General features: G+C 43.7%; 2 protein-coding genes across 2 annotated transcripts in view; one reads left to right on the forward strand and one right to left on the reverse strand.

Moving 5' to 3' along the window:
* LOC139404200 (collagen alpha-2(IV) chain-like) overlaps window positions 1–5276 on the forward strand; it is a 125244-nt gene extending 119968 nt beyond the window's left edge. Inside the window, exons 37-47 of the mRNA XM_071147195.1 lie at window positions 281–388; window positions 497–604; window positions 688–885; window positions 993–1109; window positions 1250–1411; window positions 1783–1881; window positions 2015–2161; window positions 2321–2437; window positions 2869–3060; window positions 3287–3573; window positions 3814–5276. Of these exons, the coding sequence (XP_071003296.1) occupies window positions 281–388; window positions 497–604; window positions 688–885; window positions 993–1109; window positions 1250–1411; window positions 1783–1881; window positions 2015–2161; window positions 2321–2437; window positions 2869–3060; window positions 3287–3573; window positions 3814–4068 (1790 nt within the window). The 3' untranslated portion in view covers window positions 4069–5276. The remainder of the gene's footprint in view (window positions 1–280; window positions 389–496; window positions 605–687; window positions 886–992; window positions 1110–1249; window positions 1412–1782; window positions 1882–2014; window positions 2162–2320; window positions 2438–2868; window positions 3061–3286; window positions 3574–3813) is intronic.
* LOC139404255 (ras-related protein Rab-20-like) lies at window positions 5198–24376 on the reverse strand. The gene is made up of 2 exons (XM_071147203.1): window positions 23917–24376; window positions 5198–6497 (listed from the first exon to the last, which is right to left on the reverse strand). The coding sequence occupies exons 1-2, from the start codon at window positions 24182–24184 to the stop codon at window positions 5905–5907; spliced, it is 861 nt and encodes a 286-aa protein (XP_071003304.1). The 5' UTR covers window positions 24185–24376; the 3' UTR covers window positions 5198–5904.
* Window positions 24377–26177: the final 1801 nt, after the last annotated feature.

Here is a 26177-nt window from a genome sequence, read left to right on the forward strand (position 1 = left end):
TATGAGTAGGTGTGTCCAAACGTTTGACTGACACTGTATATATAATCTAATCATCCTGCTTCAGGATTATTTTACTCCTGCTACAAAACTGGTCAAATTAAGATCCTACATCTGCATGGACTGGTGAGAGCAAATACCTGGTAGGCCTCCACCATATTGCTGTTACCTATTCTATGTTATAAGATCAGTGCAGATGAAGAAAATTAGTCTACTTAAGATGCTCTCTGAGAAGTGTTACCATGGTAACAGTGTTCCTGATGCCCTCTGTCTCTCCCTACAGGTCAGAAGGGCTACATTGGGAATCTGGGAGACAGGGGAGGTGGAGGTTTCCATGGTATTGAGGGCATGAAGGGCGTGCCAGGTGAACCTGGCACAGGAGGACCTGTAGGTAAGAGACTTGACTTCTTGCCCTGATGCTCACATTATTAGAATGAGTGTCATTCATTGCCTGTGTCTGACTGTTACCTGTCTGACTCTCTGTGGTTGTTGTCTCCAGGATCTGATGGTCAACAAGGGTTTCCAGGCAACCAGGGTACGAAGGGATGGCCTGGGGTCCCCGGAGAATCAGGCACACATGGACAACCAGGCTTCCCCGGACAGAGAGGTACACACACACACACACACATGGGTGTGCACATACACAAAACCTTTGCCTTAACACTGTGTTTGATCTGCTCCTCTCTGCAGGTTTCCCGGGACTAAAGGGTATATTCGGACTGGATGGGCTGAAGGGTCAGAAGGGAATCCCTGGACTTCCAGGTCAGAATAACTTTGGAACCCCAGGTGACCCCGGTGCTAAGGGAGCGAGGGGAGAGACAGGTATACCCAACTCCGAGGTCGGGACACCCGGATCGCTGGGTTTGAAGGGAGTTCAAGGACAACCAGGTTAGTCACTGCTCCTAAAGAAACATTGCATTTTTTTGTTACAAAGTTTGGAGGACATTTTGTGTTTTATAGTGTCTAAGACCTCCCTCTTCTCTTCTTGTCCTCAGGTGACCAGGGCCAGGTGGGACCCCCAGGGTTTCAGGGCCCCCAAGGGCCACAGGGCACCTCAGACAGACCCGGACCGTCAGGAGAACCTGGCTTCCCTGGACCCAAAGGACTGCCAGGTGGAGTAGAAAATGACGGAGTGGAATGTGTAGATTTAGAGTAGATTAACGGACCGAGTTTTTATCCTCTGGGATGTGTAGTGTGTGAAGTGTTTTGTGTGTGTATTTGGTGTGCTAATAATGGTTGTTTTGTTTTGCAGGTTTCCCTGGGCCCCGTGGTTTACCTGGTGAGCCCTCTCAATATGGAGAGAAGGGTTTAACTGGCCAGTATGGCGTCACTGGATTCCCTGGTCTGAAAGGAAAGCAGGGGGATCAGGGACCATCAGGATACAAAGGACAGAGCGGAGTGTCTGGGAAGAAAGGTGCGGATCATATACTCTTAGAACAAAAGGTGCTATCTAGAACCTAAAAGGGTTCTTTGGCTGTCCCCGTAGGATAACAAAACATCATTCTGGATTCTGTTTTGGAATTCCTACATGTTGTAATTCCTACATGGAACCAAAAAGGGTTATCCTATGGGGAAATCTGAAGAATCCTTTTGGAACCCTTTTTCATAAGAATGTAGGATTATAGTATAGATTATAGTATAGATTATAGTATAGAGGAGAAATTCCAAAATACAGTCCAGAATTATGTTTTGTTATCTGTTTCACTTTTGACAGACAGGGAATATTGAGCTGTTTAACCTTTCACTGAAACAGTAAAAGTAACAGCCATGGCTTTTGTTGCAAAGGTGTGAAGGGAGGTCAAGGGATGATGGGATTTCCTGGTCGGTCTGGTTTCCAAGGAGACCGAGGTCCTTCCGGCCCAAAAGGAAGTACTGGACTCACAGGTAAGGATGTCTTCTCACTCTGTTTGATATCACTCTGCACATCACTATAATTCATCTGAAAATCACCTACATTATCATGGAAGTTGCCTGTTTCTCACGTACAAACTGTGTGTGGCCTGGTCTGGTCCTGCAGGTTATCCAGGAGCCCCAGGTAACCAGGGCCCAGCCCCACTACCCACCAGGATGCCAGGAGAGAGGGGTGCTCCAGGTCCTCAGGGTATCCGAGGACCGGAGGGGGTACAAGGGGAGAGCGGCCCTAAAGGACCCCCTGGAGATCCAGGTAGGAGAATGTGTTACAGTGTTGTGTTGTTGTCAATATAATAGACTGTTCTATATACAGTTTCTTCTGTGGGATTAGCAATCTTTTCTCTGACCTTTTTTTCCCCCATTTTCCTACTTCCTTACCCCTTAAACCCCTATTCCCCATCTCCCCCTCCAGGCTACTTTGGGCCCCAGGGGCAGAAGGGGATGCCAGGGGTGGGTGGCAGACCAGGTGCCCCTGGGTACCGTGGGAATGTTGGAGGGAGGGGCCATCTTGGTCTGCAGGGCATGGAAGGTAGGTACAGTATGGCAGGTGTGCCAGGGCAATGGGGTATATTAGAATTATAGCACTCAGGCCTGGATTAAGAGAGGGAGATGGGGAGCTGGTTTCCCCCAAATGGTTTGGATAGAGTGTTATTGGTCTGAATGAGCCACTAGTGTATTATGAGAGAAATGACCCATGGTCTGTAGTGATTATTAGTTCTGTAATTAGCTTACTGATAAAGAGATTTTAGGATGCTGATCTGAAACAAATTAAATCCAGTATTCCATTTGCTGTTTTTATGGTGGTGTGATTTATTAGACCCGGAAATGTTGTGTTTTTAATGTAAATACATTTTAACCACACAAACATTTAGAAAAGAAAACAGACAAAAACATTGCACATATTTTATATATTACGCACAGATGCATTTGAACCTCTCTCTCTCTCTCTCTGACCCCTAGGTCACCATGGCAACCCAGGAACTACAGGGTTGCATGGCATGCCGGGCCGCAGTGTGAGCGTGGGATACCTGCTGGTGAAGCACAGCCAATCAGAGCAGACCCCCATGTGCCCCGTGGGCATGTCGAAGCTGTGGGACGGCTACAGTCTGCTGTACTTCGAGGGCCAGGAGAAGGCCCACAACCAGGACCTAGGTGAGAAAGAGATAAGAAAAACTAAAAGACAGGAAATTCACATAAACACCACATGATTATTGGGTTATACTCATGTCTATTCAGATTTAATTGGATTGGCAGATAGAACAAGTAAGGATGTCTCAAATTTGCCTGTAGTGTCTGTAGCTCAGTGTCATCATTTTATATGATTACATTTATTGGTTAATTGATTGATCGGTTGATTGAATTGATCCGTTGATCCCAGGTCTGGCGGGCTCCTGCCTCCCTCGTTTCAACACCATGCCCTTCCTGTACTGCAACCCCGGAGACGTCTGCTACTACGCCAGCCGCAACGACAAATCCTATTGGCTGTCCACCACCGCGCCCCTTCCCATGATGCCCGTGGAGGAAGGTGATATCAAACCCTACATCAGCCGCTGCTCTGTGTGCGAAGCTCCGTCCGTCGCCATCGCCGTGCACAGCCAGGATATTACCATCCCACAATGCCCTGCTGGCTGGCGCAGCTTGTGGATTGGCTACTCCTTCCTCATGGTGAGTCTCTTTGCTTCCTTTTCTACACAATCTGAAGTGCCCTCCTCTCCTTGTCTCCCATTCTTCATCTCTACTGATCTGAAAACACAGGACAGGTGAAAGCCATATGATTGAAGCCTACTGGGAATTTGCTTTAATCTGTTCAGTTCTTTCACGTCAGAGAATATAAATGCCATAGGTAGGAAGTTGAATAAGACGTTCGTATCAGTGTTCATACAACCTCTTACCCCTCCCCCCCAGCACACGGCAGCAGGTGACGAGGGTGGGGGTCAGTCTCTGTCGTCTCCTGGTTCCTGTCTGGAGGACTTCCGTACCACGCCCTTCATCGAGTGTAACGGGGCCAAGGGCACCTGCCACTACTTCGCCAACAAACAGAGCTTCTGGCTCACCTCCATCGAACAGTCCTTCCATGCAGAACCTGCCTCAGAGACCCTGAAAGCAGGTCAGCTCCTCTCACGCATCAGCCGTTGTCAGGTCTGCATGAAGAACCTGTGACCTGGTTCACCCTAAGTCTCCGTTGACCCTGTGATGTAATTTCCTGTGACCATACCCCCCTGCCAAACACAATTCAGGTAGTTATTGCCTTTGGTCTTAGGCACAGATCTAGGTTTAGCTTACCCTCCCCAATTCTTAACTGTAGCCATGAAGCAGAAACGCAAAACTAACCTTAGATCAGCATCTATGGGACAGCTTCATCCTACTCCCCCGAACCTTGACTTGTGAGGACTGAAGGACTGTGTGAACGCTTCAAATGGAGAGCAAGTATGCTGTGTTAAGAAATAAATCCCTGCCATAAAGTCAGCGATATGAAATTTACATGTAAATGCTTTTTAATTGTTTGTCCAATTTGATATGGTGCTCTAACTTATTACCTCAGCTATAATTATACACCAAATGTTTAACTGACCGTACCAAGAACATACAGCTGAAACAACCAAAGATGCATGTGTGTGTACGCACCGCTTCAGTTATCAAATGGATTGGTGTGTACTGCTTCAGTTATTACATTTAAAAAGTGTTTGTTTTATTATTCAGGTATAAGTGCTAATGCCACTTCACTAATAGTGACCCTCAACCAATTGTAAATTAGGTTTGGTTGAGGTTTTTGCTCTTAACATTCAGTATTATTCTGCTTTACATTGTGTTCGCACATAACATAAGAGCCACTGTGCAAACCTTTGCCTCAATTTGTTCGCTATATCAATATATTTTACAGCTCTTACCCGAACGTGACATTCACAAATTGCTTTGATCACAAAATGCACTGATTTACTTTATATTTATATCTGCTGAATGAACTTAATTCACTCATAACTAAAAACTTTTTTTTTTACCCATGACATCACATTTTCCCAGTATACATTGTTCATATGAAACAGTCAGCTCAAGTCTCTGCTGGAATCAAGCTAGCACAGAAATGCAAACAACTCTGTCCAAAGTCTAAGCTACAAGGACTGGTTGAACAAAATCTGCTCAGCGATCCCTCCAGAGCATGTATTTGTCTATCACATTCTAGGAAGTCTGTGGAATTGGCCATTAAAATAACACCAGTTTTATATTGTACATTTCCAGCCACTTCAGATGAACGGCTTTCTTTGGCCATTAGTTCAATGTAATTATGTTGAATACCATTAGGTGCTATGAATCCATAGAAATGTATTGTAATGGTGTCATAACTAAAATAAATGGTTTTGTTTGTTGAATTTGCATTGACGTTCACACCTCAGCTCAAACTACATCACAATTTCAAAATGAGAATCTTTATTATCGTATCATCTTTGAAAATATCAAGCACGTTTAAAATGTCTTCCATATAAATGCACATTGTCCAGTGTAGATCAGGTGCAAATGAAAAAAAAAGGATGTAATAAAAATTAACATGCAACAGAACGTACAAATGCAAACAAAGCTGATTGTTTAACAAACATTTAAAAACATCCTTACAATAAGATTAATTTTACACAATTCAAATGTGCCCACCCTGGTAGTCAAACAATTTGTGCTGTTGAACAAAAAGGCATGTGACATTCTCATTCAAGAAGATAATCATCTGTGATTGATTTCTAAACAGTCCATTTACAAACTACACACCATTTTGGCCAGAACTCAATTACATGCATATCAGAGCCTCAGGGCCTCAGAGTCTCAGAAATCCAACTCCTTCTTACTCCATAACAATCCTTGGCATCTCATTGGAAGAAAAAAATGTTTGATTGATTGCTTGAAAGTATGTGTATCAAAAATCGGTCAATGCTGACAAATCTTTTTGGAGAGCAACATGGAGATGGCATGAAAACTCCTCTTTACGATCAGTCTAAAACTCGGTAGTCCCTAGCAGCAGGCGGTCCTTGGCCGTTTCCCTGCCCCGATGCACTCATCCAGGTCCACAGTGGGTGACCCCTCTCTCTCAGTCCTCTTCCTGATGATGGAGGGCAGCACCATGTCAAACAGCGCCTCAAACAGAGGGTCCACGTTGTAGCCCGTCTTAGCACTGGTCTCAAAGCACATCTTGTCAGCAGGCAGGCTGTTAGTCTCCTCCATACCCTTGTATCTCAGGATCCTCCCATACAACGCCACTGCATCCTCCCGGCTCACCTGCTTGTTGACCGACACCCCCGACAGGGAGACTGGAGAGGCTGGAGGGGTGGGGCAGGCAGAAGGCACCCTGGGCCTCTCCCCGTCCTCCTCTCCCTGGTCCTCGGTTAGGCCGTCTTGGGTGGCTCCCACCTGTGCCTGGAGGTCTGTGAGGTCGGCCTTGTTGCCCACGATGGCGTAGATGCAGTCGTGATTGGCCGTGTCGGTCAGGGACAGGAAGCGCTCCTCCAGCTCAGCCAGACTCTGCCAGTTGGTTACGTCGTAGGTGAGGATGACAGCAGCAGCGCCCCGGCAGTACATGGAGCCCAGCCCGTGGAACTGCTCCCGACCTGGGGGACACACCAGAAAGAATGATCAGAACACGTTAAGCACATAGGAGTAGTTTCATACACAAGAGTCAAAACAAACATGATTGTGTTCTAATATAGACCAATGAATGTCAAGTAAAGGCAAAAACAACCACAGACAAATTCACAAGCTTAATATAACGGGCTTCCAAACTACAGGTAGCGAGAGAGAGCAAGAAAGAGCAAGAGAAGCTGAAAAACAAAAGCAACCATTGTTGTAGAAATATGCAAGAGCTCTTCGGTGTGTGTTTAAGTAAAGTTTGATCTTGGAGACTTTGTTCTGAACACTTCACGGTCACAGCAAAAATACAGGGAGCCTTTGAACAAGGTCCAGATGAAATGTTTCACAGGTTGTAAGATACAGTATGTACAGTAATTAAACCTTAGGCCTGAGTATCCAGGAGTAGCCTGCCTGACATAAAAACCAAACAAATAAGGAGAGCCAACTGAGCTGCAATCGAGTATGCTGACAGAGACAAATCCCTAGGATCAACAGAGTTAGTGGAGGGGAAGATTGTTGTTTGAAAGAACTTTCTCCAGGGTAAAATTTCAGTGCGGGGCAGTGGGGCTAGGGTCCTATTCTGCTCAGAAACAGACAGTATGAAGCAGGGTAATAAACAGAAGACGATACATCTGCTGGGAGGAGGGCCAATCAGGATAACAAGTGCTGATCATGGAGACACTAAACCACACCCCTCCCCCCTTGGTGTGTCTGTACAGCATGATCAAGCAGGGTTATATTAGGTCCAGTGAGTGGGTTATGGGTGAGTGGGAGGTTGAAGCATATGCCGTCACCCTGACCTGCTACACAGTCACCTCCCGGTCATGTGACTGAGCAGCTGCCGGCGACTGGCTGTGTAACTTCTACAGGAAGTTGAACCAAGTAAAGGGGTACATTTCCGGGATTGTAATCGTCGGTTTATTATAAATACTACTATAACCTAACATAGCTTGGTCTTGACGAGATAATTATAATGAAAAGGCGGAGGATATTCTCTTCAGCACTGCTCAAACAATCCAGTTAAAATGGAGTGTCTCCTTGTTAATATCAAAAAACGAAGTCATATCACAGGTTCTGTCTTCCATTTCCCCTGAAAAGCGTAACGTCTGGTTGTTTACGAGCCCACTGAGGCTACTGCCACCTGAAGAAGTGATGTTGAATGGCATAAAATTCTACGTCAGGCAGAAACGAGTGTTTGGATCAGGAAAGTTTCCTCTCATGACTCTACTAGCCAGAATGCGGTTACATTCAGCTATTGTTTACATATTGCATGTGATGCACTGAGTCAACAGGTAGAAAATACCAGCGACAGAACCTACCGGCACAGCAAAACGGTAAACACTTTCCTGTGGCTACGCCAGCTCCACCTCCTACCGCCAAAAGACCCAACCGCATGTACAGGTAATGTTTTAGTGTGGACACTATATAAATAATTACATTGAATATGTATTGTACTTACCAGCAGTATAGTATGATTGTTATTCATGTGTGCATGGTTATTATTGGAATTGGCCGTGACCTTTCCTCCGAGGTCATCACCCAGAGTTGGATCTGTACAAGGCGACTATCACACGTGGAGTGGGCTGTAGCGCTTTGCTGCATTTGTACACCTTTTATTTTTTAGGATGAAAGTAATATAGAAATGCATGTGGGCCTTCCTTGTCAAGTTATTTAACTAGGCAAGTCAATTAAGAACAAATTCTTATTTACAATGACTACCTACCCTGGCCATACCCTCCCCTAACTCGGACGACACTGAGCCAATTGTGCGCCGCCCTTTGGAACTCCCGATCATGACCGGGTGTGATACAGGCCGGGATCGAACAAGGGTCTGTAGTGATGCCTCTAGCACTGCCTTAGACCACTGTGTTACTACATCTTTTTGGCGACGAGGATCAGCATGTACAGGGCGATACGCAAGCTAGCTAAGAAACAGTGGAGGTCGTCAGTTAGCTAGCTAGCTTAATGAGCGACGGAAAGCAGGTGGCGCTGGAGGGAAACGCCAACAGTGACAATCAGCAGCAAGTGAAAAATCACTAACGAGGAAAAAAAATCCCTAACGTTGGCGTTATAATGGCAATGTTTGGGACCATCACTGAGTTTGTGGAAGAGAAAAAAGACTGGATGGAATATGTGGAAAGGATGGGACAGTTTTGGCAAATGGAATTACAGATGACTTCCTCCATTTGGCCGCCTTTCCTTCCAGTTCTCTGCTGCCGGTGACTGGGACAAATTGCAAAAATCGCTGAAGTTGGAGACTCATCTCCCTCACCAGCTTCAAACATCTGCTATCTGAGCAGTTAACCGATCGCTGCAGCTGTACATAGTCCATCGGTAAATAGCCCACCCAATTGACCTACCTCATCCCCATACGGTTTATATTTATTTTAATTTTCGGCTATTTTGCACACCAGTATCTCTACCTGCACATGACCATCTGATCATTTATCACTCCAGTGTTAATCTGCAAAATTGTAATTATTCGCCTACATCCTCATGCCTTTTGCACAATATAGACTTAATTTTTTCTACTTTGTTATTGACTTGTTTATTGTTTACTCCATGTGTAACTGTGTTGTCTGTTCACACTGCTATGCTTTATCTTGGCCAGGTCGCAGTTGTAAATGAGAACTTGTTCTCAACTAGCCTACCTGGTTAAATAAAGGTGTTCTCAACTAGCCTACCTGGTTAAATAAAGGTGTTCTCAACTAGCCTACCTGGTTAAATAAAGGTGTTCTCAACTGTCCTACCTGGTTAAATAAAGGTGTTCTCAACTAGCCTACCTGGTTAAATAAAGGTGAAATAAAATAAATAAGTGAGGCTAAACAGCATTCTATCCTCTTGAGTGTGTGTGGGGCTAAAACCTACAAGTTTATGAGGAATTTAGCTACACTATGGGGACATTCCTTTTGTGGATCTAGTTGCTTTAGTTCAGACTCACCAAAATCCGAAGCCGTCGGTGATTGTCCAGAGGTTCAAGTTTAACTGCCATTTACGGAAAACAGGTCAGTCTGTTGCTAACTTTGTTGCTGAATTACATGAACTCTGAATATTGAGTTTGGGGCTGTTTGAGAACATGCTCCGTGACAGATCAGTCTGTGGCATTAATGAGGACGGCATAGAGTGCCGTTTGGTGGGGGAAGCCACACTGATTTAAGAGAGCCATAGAAATATCTCAAGGGATGAGATGGCTAACAGAGGAAGTGGTGCCGTGCATCAGGGGAAAAAAGCAGTGGAATGTTAGTTGTGGGGGAACACGTGCAAACTACTAAGTTCAAAGATACGGTCTGTCACAATTGCAAAAAAAGGGACAATTAGCTATTTTAAAAAATGCATGGGTCCTAGGAGCAAGCCAGAGGGTGGGCAGACTGGGCAGGGCAAGTTCACAGCTAAGAAGCCGCAGTCAGCAGCACACCACCTAGAGAGCACGGAAGAGCATTGTTCCTACAACATGTTTAATGTGAGTGAGCCGTGTGCAGAGCCCATCTATGCTACAGTGGGGGGAGATGGAAAGCAGATGGAGGAACTCTGCCTCTTATCAGTGAGGAGAACTACAAACAAATGTGGGGCTCAAAAAAGGCCTCAGCCCTCACACCAGCAGGGATCAAACTGCGTACGAACACCGGGGAGACCATACCATTGCTGGGGCCTCTGGAGGTGAAAAGGAATGGGCTTAGTTTACTAGGGTGTGACTGGCTCACCAAAATACAACTGCACTTGGGTGAGAAACAGACACACGTGACTGAGGATGTCACTCAAACGTACCCTGAGATTTTTAAAGATGAACTGGGCACACTGCAGGGCACTGCAGTTAAGATGAACTGGGCACACTGCAGGGCACTGCAGTTAAGCTGTTTGTGGATCCCTAGGCAGAGCCTCGCATTTTCAAACCCAGGACAGTGCCTTACGCCATGAAAAAGAAAGTGGAGGATGGAGTTGGAGCAGCTGCAAGAAACTAACCCATTCAGTTCTCCCGCTGGGCAGCTCCAATTGTTCCCGTTCTGAAAAGTGACATCACTGTGTATATGTGGGGACTACAAACTCCCCATCAACAGCGACGCTTGCTGGAGGCAAGACGTTCAAAGCTTGACATGAGTCATGCCTACCAACAGTTCCTCCTGGACAAGGACTCAAGTGTCAGACAACACACACAAAGGCTTGTTCAGGTACAACCGCTTGGTTTTCGGCGTGGCATCCAGTCCAGCCATTTTCCAGAGGACAATCTGGAATGGGATCCCTCATGTAGCAGCGTACCTGGGTGACATCCTGGTTACAGGTGAGACGTAGGAGGAGAACAGCCATCTGGACCAGGTGTTAGAGATTCTCCGAGGCAGGGCTGCGCCTGAAGCGTTGCAAGTGCACATTCCAAGTAGAGTGTGACACACTACCGTTCAAAAGTTTAGGATCACTTAGAAAATGTCCTTGTTTTTGAAAGAAAAGCACATTTGTCCATTAAAATAACATCAAATTGGTCAGAAACACAGTGTAGACATTGTTAATGTTGTAAATGACTATTGGAGCTGGAAACGGCTGATTTATGGAATATCTACATAGGCCCATTATCAGCAACCATCACTCCTGTGTTCCAATGGCAATTCCAATGTGTTAGCTAATCCAAGTTTATCATTTTAAAAAGGCTAATTGATCATTAGAAAACCCTTTTGCAATTATGTTAAACAGCTGAAAACTCTTGTTCGGATTACAGCAGCAATAAAACTGGCCTTCTTTAGACTAGTTGAGTATCTGGAGCGTCAGCATTTGTGGGTTCGATTACAGGCTTAAAATGTCCAGAAAAAAAAATAACTTTCTGAAACTCAGACTATTCTTGTTCTGAGAAATGAAGGCTACTCCATGCGAGAAATTGCCAAGAAACTGAAGATCTCGTACAACGCTGTGTACTACTCCCTTCACAGAACAGTGCAAACTGTCTCAAACCAGAACAGAAAGTGGAGTGAGTTACAAGTACATTAGTGTGTCTAGTTTGAGAAACAGACGCCTCACAAGTCCTCAACTGGCAGCTTCATTAAATAGTACCTGCAATACCCCAGTCTCAACGTCAACAGTGAAGAGGCGACTTCACGATGCTGGCCTCTTAGGTAGTTGCAAGAAAGCAATTTCTCAGAGTGGCCAATAAAAATAAAAGATTAAGATGGGAAAAATAACAGACACTGGACAGAGGAAGATTGGGGAAAAAAGTGTTATGGAAAGACTAATCTAATCACAAAGAATAATATTTGAGAGACGCAGAAAAATATTAAGAGATACTGGAAGAGTGCTTGACGCCATCTGTCAAGCATGGTGGAGGCAATGTGATGGTCTGAGGGTGGTTTGGTGGTGGTAAAGTGGGAGATTTGTACAGGGTAAAATGGATCTTGAAGAAGGAAATCACTCCATTTTGCAACACCATGCCATACCCTGTGGACGGCGCTTAAATTGGAAACAATTTCCTCCTACAACAGGACAATGACCCAAAGCGAAGCTCCAAACTACGCAATAACTATTTAGGGAAGAAGCAGTCAGCTGGTATTCTGTCTATAATGGACTGGTCAGCACAGTCACTGGATCTCAACCCTATTGAGCTGTTGTGGGAACAGCTTGACCAAACCAATCCAACTTGTGGGAAGTGCTTCAGGAAGCACGGGGTGAAATCTCTTCAGATTACCTCAACAAATTGACAACTAGAATGCCAAAGGTCTGCAAGGCTGTAATTTCTGCAAATGGAGGATTCTTTGATGAAAGCGAAGTTCGAAGGACAATTTTTTAACTTAAAAATATCATTATTTATAAACCTTGTCAATGTCTTGACTATATTTCCTATTCATTTTGCAACTCATTTCATGTATGTTTTCATGGAAAACAGACATTTCTAAGTGACCCCAAACATTTGAATGGTAGTGTACCTAGGTCACAAGATCACATTGCAGGGTCTGTCCTGTGGAGGACAAAGTCAGCGCAATCAACGATGCTAGAAATCCCAAGAACATGTCTGAGCGCAGGTCATTCTTGGGCATGGTGAACTACTATGGTAAGTTACTCCCTGAGCTGTTAAGTGTTGGCTCCACTTTTCAGCTGAGCCACAAAGACCATAAATGATAGTGGGGGCCAGCACAAAAGAAAGCTTTCCAGGAAGCGAAAGCACTACTACAATCAGCACAACTGCTGGTTCATTTTGACCGAGACAAAGAGATAATTCTGTCATGTAACGCCTCGCCCTACAGCATCAGGGCAGTACTCTCATCAGATGGAGGACAGATCAGAGAAACCCATTGGATTTGCATCATGCACACTGACGAGTGCTGAGAAGGGTTATTCATTAAGACAAGGAAGGTCTGGCCATAGTCTTTGCTGTGAAACGCTTTCATCAGTACCTCTACGGTCGTCATTTCACCACATGCACTGACCACAAACCACTGAAGAGCTTATTCAAGGAATCAAGATGCATTCCTCCCAAGGCTTCAGCAAGGATACAGCGCTGTGCCTCACACCGTCAGCTTACCAGTACACCTTCGTGTACAGAGCGGGGAAGGACAACACAAACGAGCTCACCTGTCTGTTACCAGAGATGCCCGCCACAACTGTGGTGCCTCGAGAGATTGCCAAACAGTGGACAAACCGGGATCCTATCCTGGCCCAAGTGAAAAGATTCCTTATGCAGCTTTGGCCTCCTGTCAGAGGATGATGGACTGAGACCTTATGCAAAGTACAATACTGAGCTGAGTGTGCAGGATGGCTGCATACTCTGGCAGTCCAGAGAAGTTGTTCCTCCCCTGGCTGTTCACAAGTCATAGATGAGATCCGAGGCTCACCCACGTGCCTCCCGGATGAAAAGTTTAGCCAGATCTTACATCTGGTGGCCTAACATGGATCAGGACGTAGAAACCAAAGTTAAATAATGTTCTGGGCACCAGATCAACCAGAAGATGGCTCCACCCAAGCCACTACATCTATGGGAGTGGCCTGACCGCCCATGGTCCAGGCTGCACATAGACTTTGCAGGCCCTTTCGTGGGCCACATGTTCCATGTCACGGTGGAGCAACATCACAGCGACCACAACCATCGAAAAGCTTCGGTGGCTATTTGCAACCCATGGTCTGCCTGACTCACGTCCGACAACCTTTACCTGTGACTTCTCCATGTCCGCAGCTCTCCATTTCACTTGTCCTCAAAGGGCTTAACGGAGCGGGCTGTACAGATACTGAAAGAGGGGCTCAAAAGGATGACTGGAGGAACCATCACAACTAAGCTCTCTCAGTTCTTGTTCCATTACAGCATCACGCCACAAAGAGGACAGGCTCCAGCTTAGATGTCCAAAAGCTCACCTGGATCTACTGCGTCGGGATATCAAAGCACTAGTGGAACGGAAGCAGGAGAAACAAAAAGAGAACCACCACGCGAGGGAGAGACAGTTAAAACCCAATGACACCGTCTACATCCACAACTTCACAAGCAGCCAACACTGGTTGCCAGGTATCATTCTGAGTCAGTGGTCCAGTGGTCCTCCTTTGTGGTCAAACTGACTGATGGTCGAGTCATGCGCAGACACCAGGATCACATCCGCCTGCACTATGACAAAGAAAATACCATGTTTTCAAATGGAACAGCTGTGGGTGGTAGTATACAAGTTGAAATCCCACAGGAAACAGTATCTGAGGAAAAGCGGCATTCAGTGGTTCCAGCAGAGGGTGATGGAATTTCACAAACGCCCAACCCGCTCCTGTGCTCCTCAGACCCATCGCCACTGGGAGACACCTTACCGGTGTCTCGTGGAACACCAGGAGTACTGCGCAGATCACAGCGTAGTCACAAGTCTTCTGAAAGACCAACTCTGTAGTTGAGACACTCGTGGTGTTAGTGTGTGTGGAACAGCAGACCTAGTAGAAAAGAAGGACTGTCATATTGTTTACATTTACAGTAACACTAGCAGAAGTTCTAAAGTGTTGTGAAGAAAAAAGAACACTGATGTGGCTTACTGTTACCCTGTTTATTTCCTTACAGGGGGTAATGAAATTAAGGGGGCGAAGTGTTAGTGTGGACACTATATAAATAATTACATTGACTATGTATTGTACTTACCTGCAGTATAGTATGATTGCTATTCATGTGTGCATAGTTATTGGCATTGACCGTGGCATTTTCCCTTTGATGAGGTCACCCAGAGTCGGATCTGTACAAGGCGACTATCACAAGTTGAGTGGGCTGTAAAGCTTTGCTGCATTTGTAAATCTTATTTATTTGATTGAAAATAAAGGAAAGTAATATAGAAATGCGTGTGGCATTCCTTGTCAAGTTACTACAAGTGTAAATATAATTTTATTCAACATTCTGCTTTGTAGAGACTATGGAGTCCTCTACAGCGACTTCTTTCAGACTGATATCCATGGAGTAACCATGGTAACAGCCTCATGTTTAGGCAACCACATCCTTTGGTTGAAGTGAGACTGAATGTGTGGATGAGTGTACGTGTGAGTAGTAGGTGTTTGGGAGTATGTGTTCTGAGTAGTAGGTGTTTGGGAGTATACGTTCGTCTTTACATTTGTACTGTTGGCTATACTAAAAAGCTAACCCTCCCCAAGTGTCATAACACGAGTCCGCTTTAAAAAATAAATAAAAAAGTCACAGTAGAAACTCCCATTGGGTACACAGAGAAGGAACCAATCTTGGTGATGTTCCCATTTCATTTGTTTGGTTTGTGATATAGACTTGGCTGACATTCATTCCTTGTTTTCAATGATTGCAGAATCAAAGCCGTTTCACCAGTCTGGGTATACCATGCTGTACGGAATTCACTCACCGTTCTAGAATGGAGTGAAACGCGGGTAAATTCAAGAGCGTGCTACTAAATTAATGTCTGAATCTATTTCTTTAGCCTATATTATTATGAATCACATACAATTAATCATTAGATTGTACAAAAGTGTTGAATAAATAAGGGCGTTAGTTTGTTGTGATCGTTACTAGTGTAGACTACACAGCTCTTGGTTGTATCTCCTCATATTTCGGCGTTAGTAACTGAGGTATTTCCGCACTTTGGACCAATCAAAGTCAACTTGATACACAAGAAATTGACAATGCAAACGGAAACAAAAAATGTCAGGGAGAGTAGATAATGAAATTCAGTCTTAGTTTGGATATATATATATATATATATATATATATACACATACACACACACACACACACACACACACACAGAGAGAGAGAGCAAAAAATAAATGTCCTCGCACTGTCAACTGCGCTATTTTCAACAAACTTAACATGTGTAAATATTTGTATGAACATAACAAGAATCAACAACTGAGACATAAACTGAACCAGTTCCACAGACATGTGACTAACATGAATGGAATAATGTGTCCCTGAACAAAGGGGTCAAAATCAAAAGTAACGTTGAGCTCTGGTGTGGCCACCAGCTGTATTAAGTACTGCAGTGCATTTCCTCATGGACTGCACCAGATTTGCTGTGAGATGTTACCCCACTCTTCCACCAAGGCACCTGCAAGTTCCCTGACATTTCTGGGGGCAATGGCCCTAGCCCTCACCCTCCAATCCAAAAAGGCTCCAAAATTGCTCAATGGGATTGAGATCCGGGCTCTTCGCTGGCCATGGCAGAACACTGACATTCCTGTCTTGCAGGAAATCACGTACAGAACAAGCAGTATAGCTGGTGGCATTGTCATGCTGGAGGGTCATGTCAGGATGAGCCTGCAGGAAGGATACCACATGAGGGAGGTCTTCCTTGTAACGCACAGCGTTGCGATTGCCTGCAATGACAACAAGCTCAGTCCGATCATGCCATGACACCACCCCAGACCCTTCAACTCGATCCCGCTCCAGAGTACAGGCCTGTGTAATTCTCATTCCTTTGACAATAAACGCGAATCCGACCATCACCCCTGGTGAGACAAAACCGAGACTCGTCAGTGAAGAGCACTTTTTGCCAGTCCTGTCTGGTCCAGCAACGGTGGGTTTGAGCCCATAGGCAATGTTTTCGGTGATGTCTGGTGAGGACCTGCCTTACAACAGGCCTACAAGCCCTCAGTCCAGCCTCTCTCAGCTGATTGTGGACAGTCTGAGCACTGGAGGGATTATGCGTTCCTGGTGTAACTCGGGTAGTTGTTGTTGCCATCCTGTACCTGTCCCGCAGGTGTAATGTTTGGATGTACCGATCCAGTGCAGGTGTTGTTACACGTGGTCTGCCATTGCGAGGACGATCAGCATTCCGTCCCGTCTCCCTGTAGCGCTGTCTTAGGCGTCTCACAGTACGGACATTGCAATTTATTGCCCTGGCCACATCTGCAGTCCTCATGCCTCCTTGCAGCATGCCTGAGGCACGTTCGCACAGATGAGCAGGGACCCGGAGCATATTTCGTTTGGTGTTTTTCAGAGTCAGTAGAAAGGCCTCTTTAGTGTCCTACATTTTCATAACTGTGACCTTAATTGCCTGCCTTGTGTAAGCTGTTAGTGTCTTAACGACCGTTCCACAGGTGTATGTTCATTAATTGCTTATGGTTCATTGAACAAGCATAAGAACCAGTGTTTAAACCCTTTACAATGAAGATATGTGAAGTTATTTGGATTTTTACTAATTATCTTTGAAAGACAGGGTCCTGAAAAAGGGATGTTTCTTTTTTTGCTGAGTTTAGAAACAGGTGAACAGTTTTGAAACACTAAGCCATTTGACTGCCTTCACCAGGTGGCTGTGTTACAAGTGGGTTGCTTTTGACAATAAGTCACCTGACTACAGCCATCTAGTTTTGAACCAAGAAGACCAAGGAGTAGGCAAGGAGTCGACCGGGATGGGCGAGAGGAATGTCCAGTTGGTCCGAAAAGCCTGGTAAACTAACGTTACGGAGTGTCAAGCCAGCTAGCTTGCCAGTTGACGTTTGAAGTCAGTGCCGTTCTGACCATGGAGCAGTGACAGTTTGATTAAGCAGCGACCACTTTGTGACCATAATGACATTCTATATTCACTATAATCATGCTAAATTTTGAGTAAAACTCCATATCGTCTGAACTATACTGAGCAAAAATAAATGCAACATGTAGTGTTGGTCACATGTTTCATGAGCTGAAAAAAAAGATCTAAAAAAAGTTCCATTAGCAAGAAGAGCCAAAAATGTTATGCCCAAATGTGTTTACATCCCTGTTAGTGAACATTTCTCCATTGTCAAGATAATCCATCCATCCGTTGTTTTAGAGAATTTGGGAGTAGTATTTCTGTCTGTAATAATGCCCTTTTGAGGGGAAACTGGGCCTGGCACCCCAGTGGGTGGGCCTGGCTGACCAGTGCACCCCTGCCCAGTCATGTGAAATCCATAGATTAGGGCCTAATGAGTATTTCAATTGACCAATTTCCTTATATGAACTAACTCAGCAAAATGTTTGAAATTGTTTGCGAGATAGTCAAACCCCATCTATTGTATTTCTGATGCAATTCTCTATTGCATGAACATATCTCAATAAACATTGAATGAAATAATCATTTTATGGTTGAACACCCTACGTGGCCAGAGATTTGAGGATTTGGGGGAAGTTACAACATCTCTGAGCCCTACTATTTTCTGTCAATCATCCACTCCAAAACAGTTTATGCCTTAATTGCACAATCATATAACTAGATCAACTTCCTATTTTAACCTCATGTGGACACAGCACTGTGACGGAGTCAGAAAGCGAAGCCCTTTACTGTAACCGTAGCCCAGTGAGTGACTAAAGACAACAGCATCCTGCAGAGAGGTCATGGGGATATGGAGCAGGGATGGGAAATAGAGTTGATGTGCTTCAGTGGTTTTTCTACCTTTCTAAACCAACATCAGACAGTCACTTGACTGGAGTTAGGCCTAAGTCCCATACGACTTCTGACAATGCTGTGAACGTAAATTAAACACTCATTTGAGCATTTTGTCACCAGTTTCTTGCGGTAAGTTGACCAAAATCATGTTGCTGTTGCTAATAGTCATTTTATCCCAAGTCACCTTTCTTTTAGCTGCCGTGAATTATAAGATCATAAGTCTACTTCTAGAGTTATGATCAAAATCTGGAAGAATTACAAACAAAATGAAAGTGGATTCAAAGTGGTCACCCTCTGCTAGTGATTTGCAGAATGTACATTTATACAAGTATAAAGAGGCCTGTGATTGGTTACATTGCCTACTGTGCCATTTCTCAGTAAAAAGGGCCATAACTTCAAAAAGTAGCAGAGGTCCCACTTTGGAACTTTGATATGCCCCAGAGAGTATATTATGTTCAACAGTATCATAAAACTTTTGCAGAATCAAAAATGTTGTTCTCAATATTCACAAATTAATGCAAAACCAAATATGACTTAAATCAAAAATACTCCTCATATTACAGAGCAAGCGGTAAAGCATCATATGACACCAATTCGGGCTTTGTAGCACCTACAGATGAAACATTACCGACTCAAAAAGGAGGCTTGGGTAAGCCCAAAATGTCATACATTTGCCAAATTTGATAAATATTTTCTCAATTATAGATTTAGATACAAATGTGAAGAATCCTTCCTACAAAAAGGACCATTCTAAGGATTACTTTTCTAGAAAATCCCCCAAATCATGGTCTATTTTTGTCTTGGGTTCGTAAGGAAATCGCTAAATAGGCCAAATAAAAGTACACCGACTCTTGGTAAATATGGGCCCAGGATGGTCAAAATGTAGGTCATATATCCAGACATCACATCTCCACTGTTATTATAGAGTATCAGAAAGTTCCAATTTGATACAGATAACCAATTCCTGTCATTATTTACAGATTACAACCTATGATGAGAGCATGGGGGCTTTCAAAAACACTGAATGTGGAGTTCAGGTCTGTGTCTTGCTGAAAATTTCAGGTCTAAACAACCAAAACATCATTCAATGAAACTCTGGTGAATTCAATATTGTAATTAAGTCACCATTGCATAATGCATTACGTGCACCACCTCCAGACTTGCGCAAATGTGATTGGGTAACCCTGAGATGGCAGTCTTTGATTGGGTAACACAGGCAGTCTTTGATTGGGTAACACAGGAATAAACCGGTTGTCATCATTACAAAATGTTGACTTGATGTGTTGCATTTTGTCTCTTTATATCAACTGGGCCTTGATATTGTACATTTGGTAAAAATCATGCAAAATCAGTAGTGTTGGCTGTTAGGCATTGCCCCCAGCCTTTCCAGAAGACGCCGACCCTACCATTACGCTTGTTTACACTGAGGTCGGAAGGTAAACATGGTCAACCTACATTAAGAAACCGTGGAGCTGGCGTGTGATATGGCTTGGAAAACGTACCTCAATGCAGGGATGGGATATGCCACTGTACTATAAATTTGACCTTGATCCACACTGCTCTATCGAGAAGATTAAAATAGTTCCAGTTTTCCAAGGAAACTGCCCTTTTCGTCCTCATGCCAGGCAGCAGTAGGCATATCAGCCATTAGGAAATGACATCACGTTGAACAACAAAAAGGAGCTGATTGGCTGACACTGCCATTCCAAAATGGCTACGGTGGCTACTGCTAGCTACTAAATGTATACACAAAAGTATGTGAACACCCCTTCAAAATTAGTCGATTCACCTATTTCAGCCACACCTTTTGCGGATTGGTGTATAAGATTGAGCAAAAGCCATGCAATCTCCATAGACAAACACTGGCAGTATAATTACTTTACTAAAGAGCTCAGACTTTCAACGTGGCAGTCATAGGATGCCACCTTTACAACAAGTCAGATCGTTGCCCTGCTAGAGCTGCCCCAGGCAACTGTAATTGCTGTTATTGTGAAGTGGAAACATTCAGGAGCAACAACGGCTCATCCGCAAAATGGAAGGCCACACAAGCTCACAGAACGGGACCGCAGAGTGCTGATGCATGTAGAGCCTAAAAATCATCTGTCCTCGGTTTCAACACTCACTACCGAGTTCCAAAGTGCCTCTGGAAGCAACGTCAGCACAAGGACGGTTTGTCAGGAGCTTCATGAAATGGGTTTCCATGGTCGAGCAGCCACACACAAGCCTAAGATCACCTTGCGCAATGCCAAGAGTCAGCAGGAGTGGTGTAAAGCGTGCCGCCATTCGACTCTGGAGCAGTGGAAACGTGTTCTCTGGAGTGATGAATCCCACTTCACCAACTGACAGTCCGACAAACGAATCTGGGTTTGGCAGATGCCAGGAGTACGCTACCCGCCCAAATGCAGTGTCAACTGTAATGTTTGGTGGAGGAGGAATAATAGTCTGGGGCTATGTTTCATGGTTCAGGCTAGGCCCCTTCGTTCCAGAAGGGAAATCTTGACACTACAGCATACAATGACATTCTAGACGATTCTGTGCTTCCAACTTTGTGGCAACAGTTTGGGGAAATTGCATTCCTGTTTTAGCATGACAATCCCCCCTCTGCACAAAGCAAGGCCCATACAGAAATGGTTTGATGAGATCGGTGTGGAAGAACTTGACTGACCTGCACAGAGCCCTGACCTCAACCCCATCAAACACCATTGGAATGAATTGGAACGCCAACTGCGAGCCATGTCTAATCGCCCAACATCAGTGTCCAACCTCACTAATGCTCTTGTGGCTGAATAGAAGCAAGTAGAGGTCGACCGATTATGATTTTTCAACACCGATACCGATAATTGGAGGACCAAAAAAGCAGATACCGATTAATCTGACATTTTTATTTATTTATTTGTAATAATGATAATTACAACAATACTGAATGAGCACTTATGTTTTACTTAATATAATACATCAATAAAATCAATTTAGCCTAAAAAATAATGAAACATGTTCAATTTGCTTTAAACAATGCAAAAACAAAGTGTTGGAGAAGTAAAAGTGCAATATGTGCCATGTCAGAAAGCTAACATTTAAGTTCCTTGCTGAGAACATATGAAAGCTGGTGGTTCCTTTTAACATGAGTCTTCAATATTCCCAGGTAAGAAGTTTTAGGTTGTAGTTATTATAGGAATATTTCTGTCTACACCATTTGTATTTCGTATAGCTTCCGTCCCTCTCCTCGCCCCTATCTGGGCTCGAACCAGGAACACATCGACAACAGCCACCCTCGAAGCAGCGTTACCCATGCCACCCTCAAAGCAGCGTTATAACTACTCCAAGTCTCAGAGCGAGTGACGTTTGAAACGCTATTAGCGCGCACCCCGCTAACTAGCTAGCCATTTCACATCGGTTACACCATCCTAATCTTGGGAGTTGATAGGCTTGAAGTCATAAACAGCGCAATGCTTGAAGCACAGCAAAAAGCTGCTGGCAAAACGCACAAAAGTGCTGTTTGAATGAATGCTTACGAGCCTGCTGGTGCCTACCACCGCTCAGTCAGACTGCTCTATCAAATCATAGACTTAATTATAACATAATAACACACAGAAATACGAGCCTTAGGTCATTAATATGGTAGACTCCGGAAACTGTCATCTCAAAAACAAGACGTTTATTCTTTCAGTGAAATACGGAACCGTATCTAACGGGTGGCATCCATAAGTCTAAATATTCCTGTTACATTGCACAACCGTCAATGTTATGTCATAATTATGTAAAATTCTGGCAAATTAGGCAGCCCAAACTGTTGCATATACCCCGACTCTACGTGCAATGAACGCAAGAGAAGTGACACAAATTCACCTGGTTAAAATTGCCTGCTAACCTGGATTGCTTTTAGCTAAATATGCAGGTTTAAAAATATATACTTCTGTGTATTGATTTTAAGAAAGGCATTGATGTTTATGGATAGGTACACGTTGGAGCAACGACAGTCCTTTTTCATGAATACGCACCGCATCGATTATACGCAACGCAGGACACGCTAGATAAACTAGTAATATCATCAACCATGTGTAGTTAACTAGTGATTATGATTGATTGATTGTTTTTTTATAAGATAAGTTTAATGCTAGCTAGCAACTTACCTTGGCTTACTGCATTCGCGTAACAGGCAGGCTCCTCGTGGAGTGCAATGAGAGGCAGGTGGTTAGAGCGTTGGACTAGTAAACGGAAGGTTGCAAGATTGAATCCCCGAGCTGACAAGGTAAAAATCTGTCGTTCTGCCCCTGAACAAGGCAGTTAACCCACCGTTCCTAGGCTGTCATTGAAAATAAGAATGTGTTCTTAACTGACTTGCCTAGTTAAATAAAGATTAAAAAGGTGTAAAAAAAAATACAAATAAATATTTTTTTAAATTGGCCAAATCGGTGTCCAATAATACCGATTTCCGATTGTTATGAAAACTTGAAATCGGCCCTAATTAAAATCGGCCATTCCGATTAATCGGTCGACCTCTAGAAGCAAGTACCCATAAAAATGGTCCAACATCTAGTGGAAAGCCTTCCCAGAAGAGTGGAGACTGTTATTGCAGCAATGATTTTGGATTGAGATGTTTGGTCATGTCTTGTAGCATGACGACGAAAAGGGCAGTTCTCCTTTAAAACAAGCAGTATTTCAAAACTTCTCTATGTATCAGTGCGGATAATTAACATTTGGGGTACAGTGGCATATCTGCATTGAGGTAGGTATTCCAACCCATATCTCGCTCCGGCACCAGTGTCTTAATGTAACCATGACTGTCATTTGACCCTAGTGTAGCTCAGTGTAAACAAGCGTAATGGTAAGGTTGGTATCTTCTAGCAACCCCAAGCCCAATGCCTAACACCAGAGCTTGAATGATATAGCCTAACCTTTCATGAATGTAGCAATATAAAATGCAATGTTACTGTCCTTGAGCATCACATAACATTTTAGTACTATATCAAATCATGTGCTATAACCTCATCCACATTGCCAACTGCAACATGATATGTGTTTTGGGGAATTAGCCATGATTTCAAGGCAATTTTATCAAAACGTAATAGGCATCGACTTGTCTGACATTGTGGTTCTTGTTCAGTAGTTTATTTAAACTGGTAAACCAGATCACTAATCTAACACTCAGTCGTGAAAGGGGCTGTACAGGACAAGCAACCCTTAGGTGGTGTAGTCACATGCTCTCCACAAGTCAACACTGGAAATCAACAACAGAGCTGACCATTGTAAAGAGCCTATGGGGCTCCCAAGTGGCGCAGTGCTCTAAGGAGAGGAGTCACCACAGACCCTGGTTCGATTCCAGGCTATATGACAACCGGCCGTGATTGGGAGTAATAGGCACACAATTGGCCCAGCGTCGTACGTGTTTGGCTGGGGTAGCAGTCATTGTAAATAAGAATGTGTTCTTAACTGACTTGCGTAATTAAACAATATCAGGCTACACTGATTTTTAAATGTGTTTAAATGGTGTTCTCTAAAACAGGCGGTGGAGATCAAACATTGAGGAAACTAGTCACCGAACTTTTAAAAATCAGTGTAGCCTACTAAACGAGCCCTTACTCATAACAGTCAATATTGAACATCTTACCAGCAGTGTCCCAAATGGAGATATTGTAGGGTCCCCACTGTTTGAGGAAAAACGCCCCTCCGACGGTGCTGATTGTGTCTTTAAATTTCTTCTCCGTGTACCTGTGAAGCAGCGAGGTCTTCCCCACGTTCATGTCGCCCAGAATGACAACTTTGACGTCAGGCTTCCTCATCTTGGAAAGTTCGGGCATGGTTCTTGACCCACGCCGCTTGGCAAACCTCCTCAGCGGTCTAGCAGAGACACACTCGATGCTGTACTTCACTTTCATTTAAAAGCACTAGTTTACAGATAAAGTGCAATTGTCATCTTGACATCAACCGATTAAAACCCACTGAAATCGTCCTGGGTGTTCGATATAATTCAAGCGATTATACAATCAACATCTCGATATAACAAACACTTCAAGTTAGACGACCACAGCTCTTCCCTCTCTCTCGTCCACTTGTTGAAAGTGAACTTCAAAAATTGTGATGAAACCGGACGTTGATTTAAAAGCTTGAAGGGTCATGGCTAGAAGGGATCCAGCTTTTGTCAAATTGATGTCAGATTTATCTTTACATACAATATTAGGAGAATTTACGCAGCAGGTGATGATAATTAACGTACCGGGTTAAGAGAATCAGGTTACGGTTAGGAAAAGCTTGGAGGGTCATGGATAGAAGGGATCCAGATTTATTAAAATTAACATCAGATTTTACTTTTCATAGCAGGTTAGGAAAACTTAAAGGAAAACTCCACCGAAAAACTATATTTTGTTATTTGTTTCATTTGTCCATTGATATGTAACTTTCAAAATACAGAAATCATCATATGATGCTTTTTCAGTGGAGTTTATTTTAAGTATGGAGGATCAAAGCTGCCTTGACTATAATTAAATGGATAAATAAATGCACACATAAATACATAAATACAGTACCAGTCAAAAGTTTGGACACACCTACACATTCAATGTTTTTTCTTTCTTTAACTATTTTCTACATTGTAGAATAAGACATCAAAACTATGAAATAACGCATATGGAATCATGAATTTACCAAAAATAAGTATTAAACAAATTCTTCAAAGTAGCCACCCTTTGCCTAGATGACAGCTTTGCGCACTCTTGGAATTCTCTCAACCAGCTTCATGAGAAATGTTTTTCCAACAGTCTTGAAGGAGTTCCCACATATGCTGCGCACTTGTTGGCTGCTTTTCCTTCACTCTGCGGTCCAACTCGTCCCAAACCATCCCAATTGGGTTGAGGTCGGGTGATTGTGGAGGCCATGTCTTCTGATGCAGCACTCAATCACTATCCTTCTTGGTCGGCAATAACCTTTACACAGCCGGGAGATGTGTTGGGTCATTTTCCTGTTGAAAAACTAATTCAAGTCTAACTAAGCACAAACCAGATGGGAATGCGTATCGCTGCAGAATGCTGTGGTAGCCATGCTGGTTAAGTGTGCCTTGAATTCTAAATAATTCACAGACAGTGTCACCAGCAAAGCATCCCCACACCATCACACCTCCTTCTCCATGCTTCACGGTGGGAACCACACATGCAGAGATCAAAAATCTCAAATTTGGACTCATCAGATCAAAGGACAGATTTCCACCCGTCTAATGTCCAATGCTCATGTTTCTTGGCCCAAGCAAGTCTCTTCTTATTATTGTTGTCCTTTAGTAGTGGTTTCTTTGCAGCAATTTGACTATGAAGGCCTGATTTACGCAGTCTCCTCTGAACAGTTGATGTTGAGATGTGTCTGTTACTTGAACTCCGTGAAGCATTTATTTGGGCTGCAATCCGAGGTGCAATTAACTATAATGAACTTATCCTCTGCAGCAGAAGTAACTCTGGGTCTTCCTTTCCTGTGGTGGTGCTCATGAGAGACAGTTTCATCATAGAGCCAGTTTTGGCGACTGCACTTGAAGAAACGCATTGACAGACCTTCATGTCTTAAAGTAATCATGGACTGTCATTTCTCTTTGCTTATTTGAGCTGTAATTGCTATATGTACTTGGTCTTTTACCAAATAGGGCTATATTCTGTATACCACCCCTACCTTGTCACAAATGATTGGCTCAAATGCAATTAAGAAGGAAAAAAATTACACAAATTAACTTTAACAAGGCACACCTGTTAATTGAAATGCATTCCAGGTGACGACCTCATGAAGCTGGTTGAGAGAATGCCAAGAGTGTGCAAAGCTGTCATCAAGGCAAAGGGTGGCGACTTTGAAGAATCTCAAATATAAAATATATTTTGATTTGTTTAACACTTTTTT

This window comes from Oncorhynchus clarkii, chromosome 3 (assembly GCF_045791955.1).
Source record: "Oncorhynchus clarkii lewisi isolate Uvic-CL-2024 chromosome 3, UVic_Ocla_1.0, whole genome shotgun sequence".
NCBI classification, from domain to species: Eukaryota; Metazoa; Chordata; class Actinopteri; order Salmoniformes; family Salmonidae; genus Oncorhynchus; species Oncorhynchus clarkii.

What these genes read in the sequence shown, in the direction of transcription:
- LOC139404255 (XM_071147203.1), bottom strand. Translation starts at nt 24,184, where the DNA reads ATGAAAGTGAAGTACAGCATCGAGTGTGTCTCTGCTAGACCGCTGAGG. An exon ending in CTCCATTTGGGACACTGCTG is followed by an intron (nt 6,498 to 23,916) that starts GTAAGATGTTCA and finishes TGTGTCCCCCAG; the next exon opens with GTCGGGAGCAGTTCCACGGG.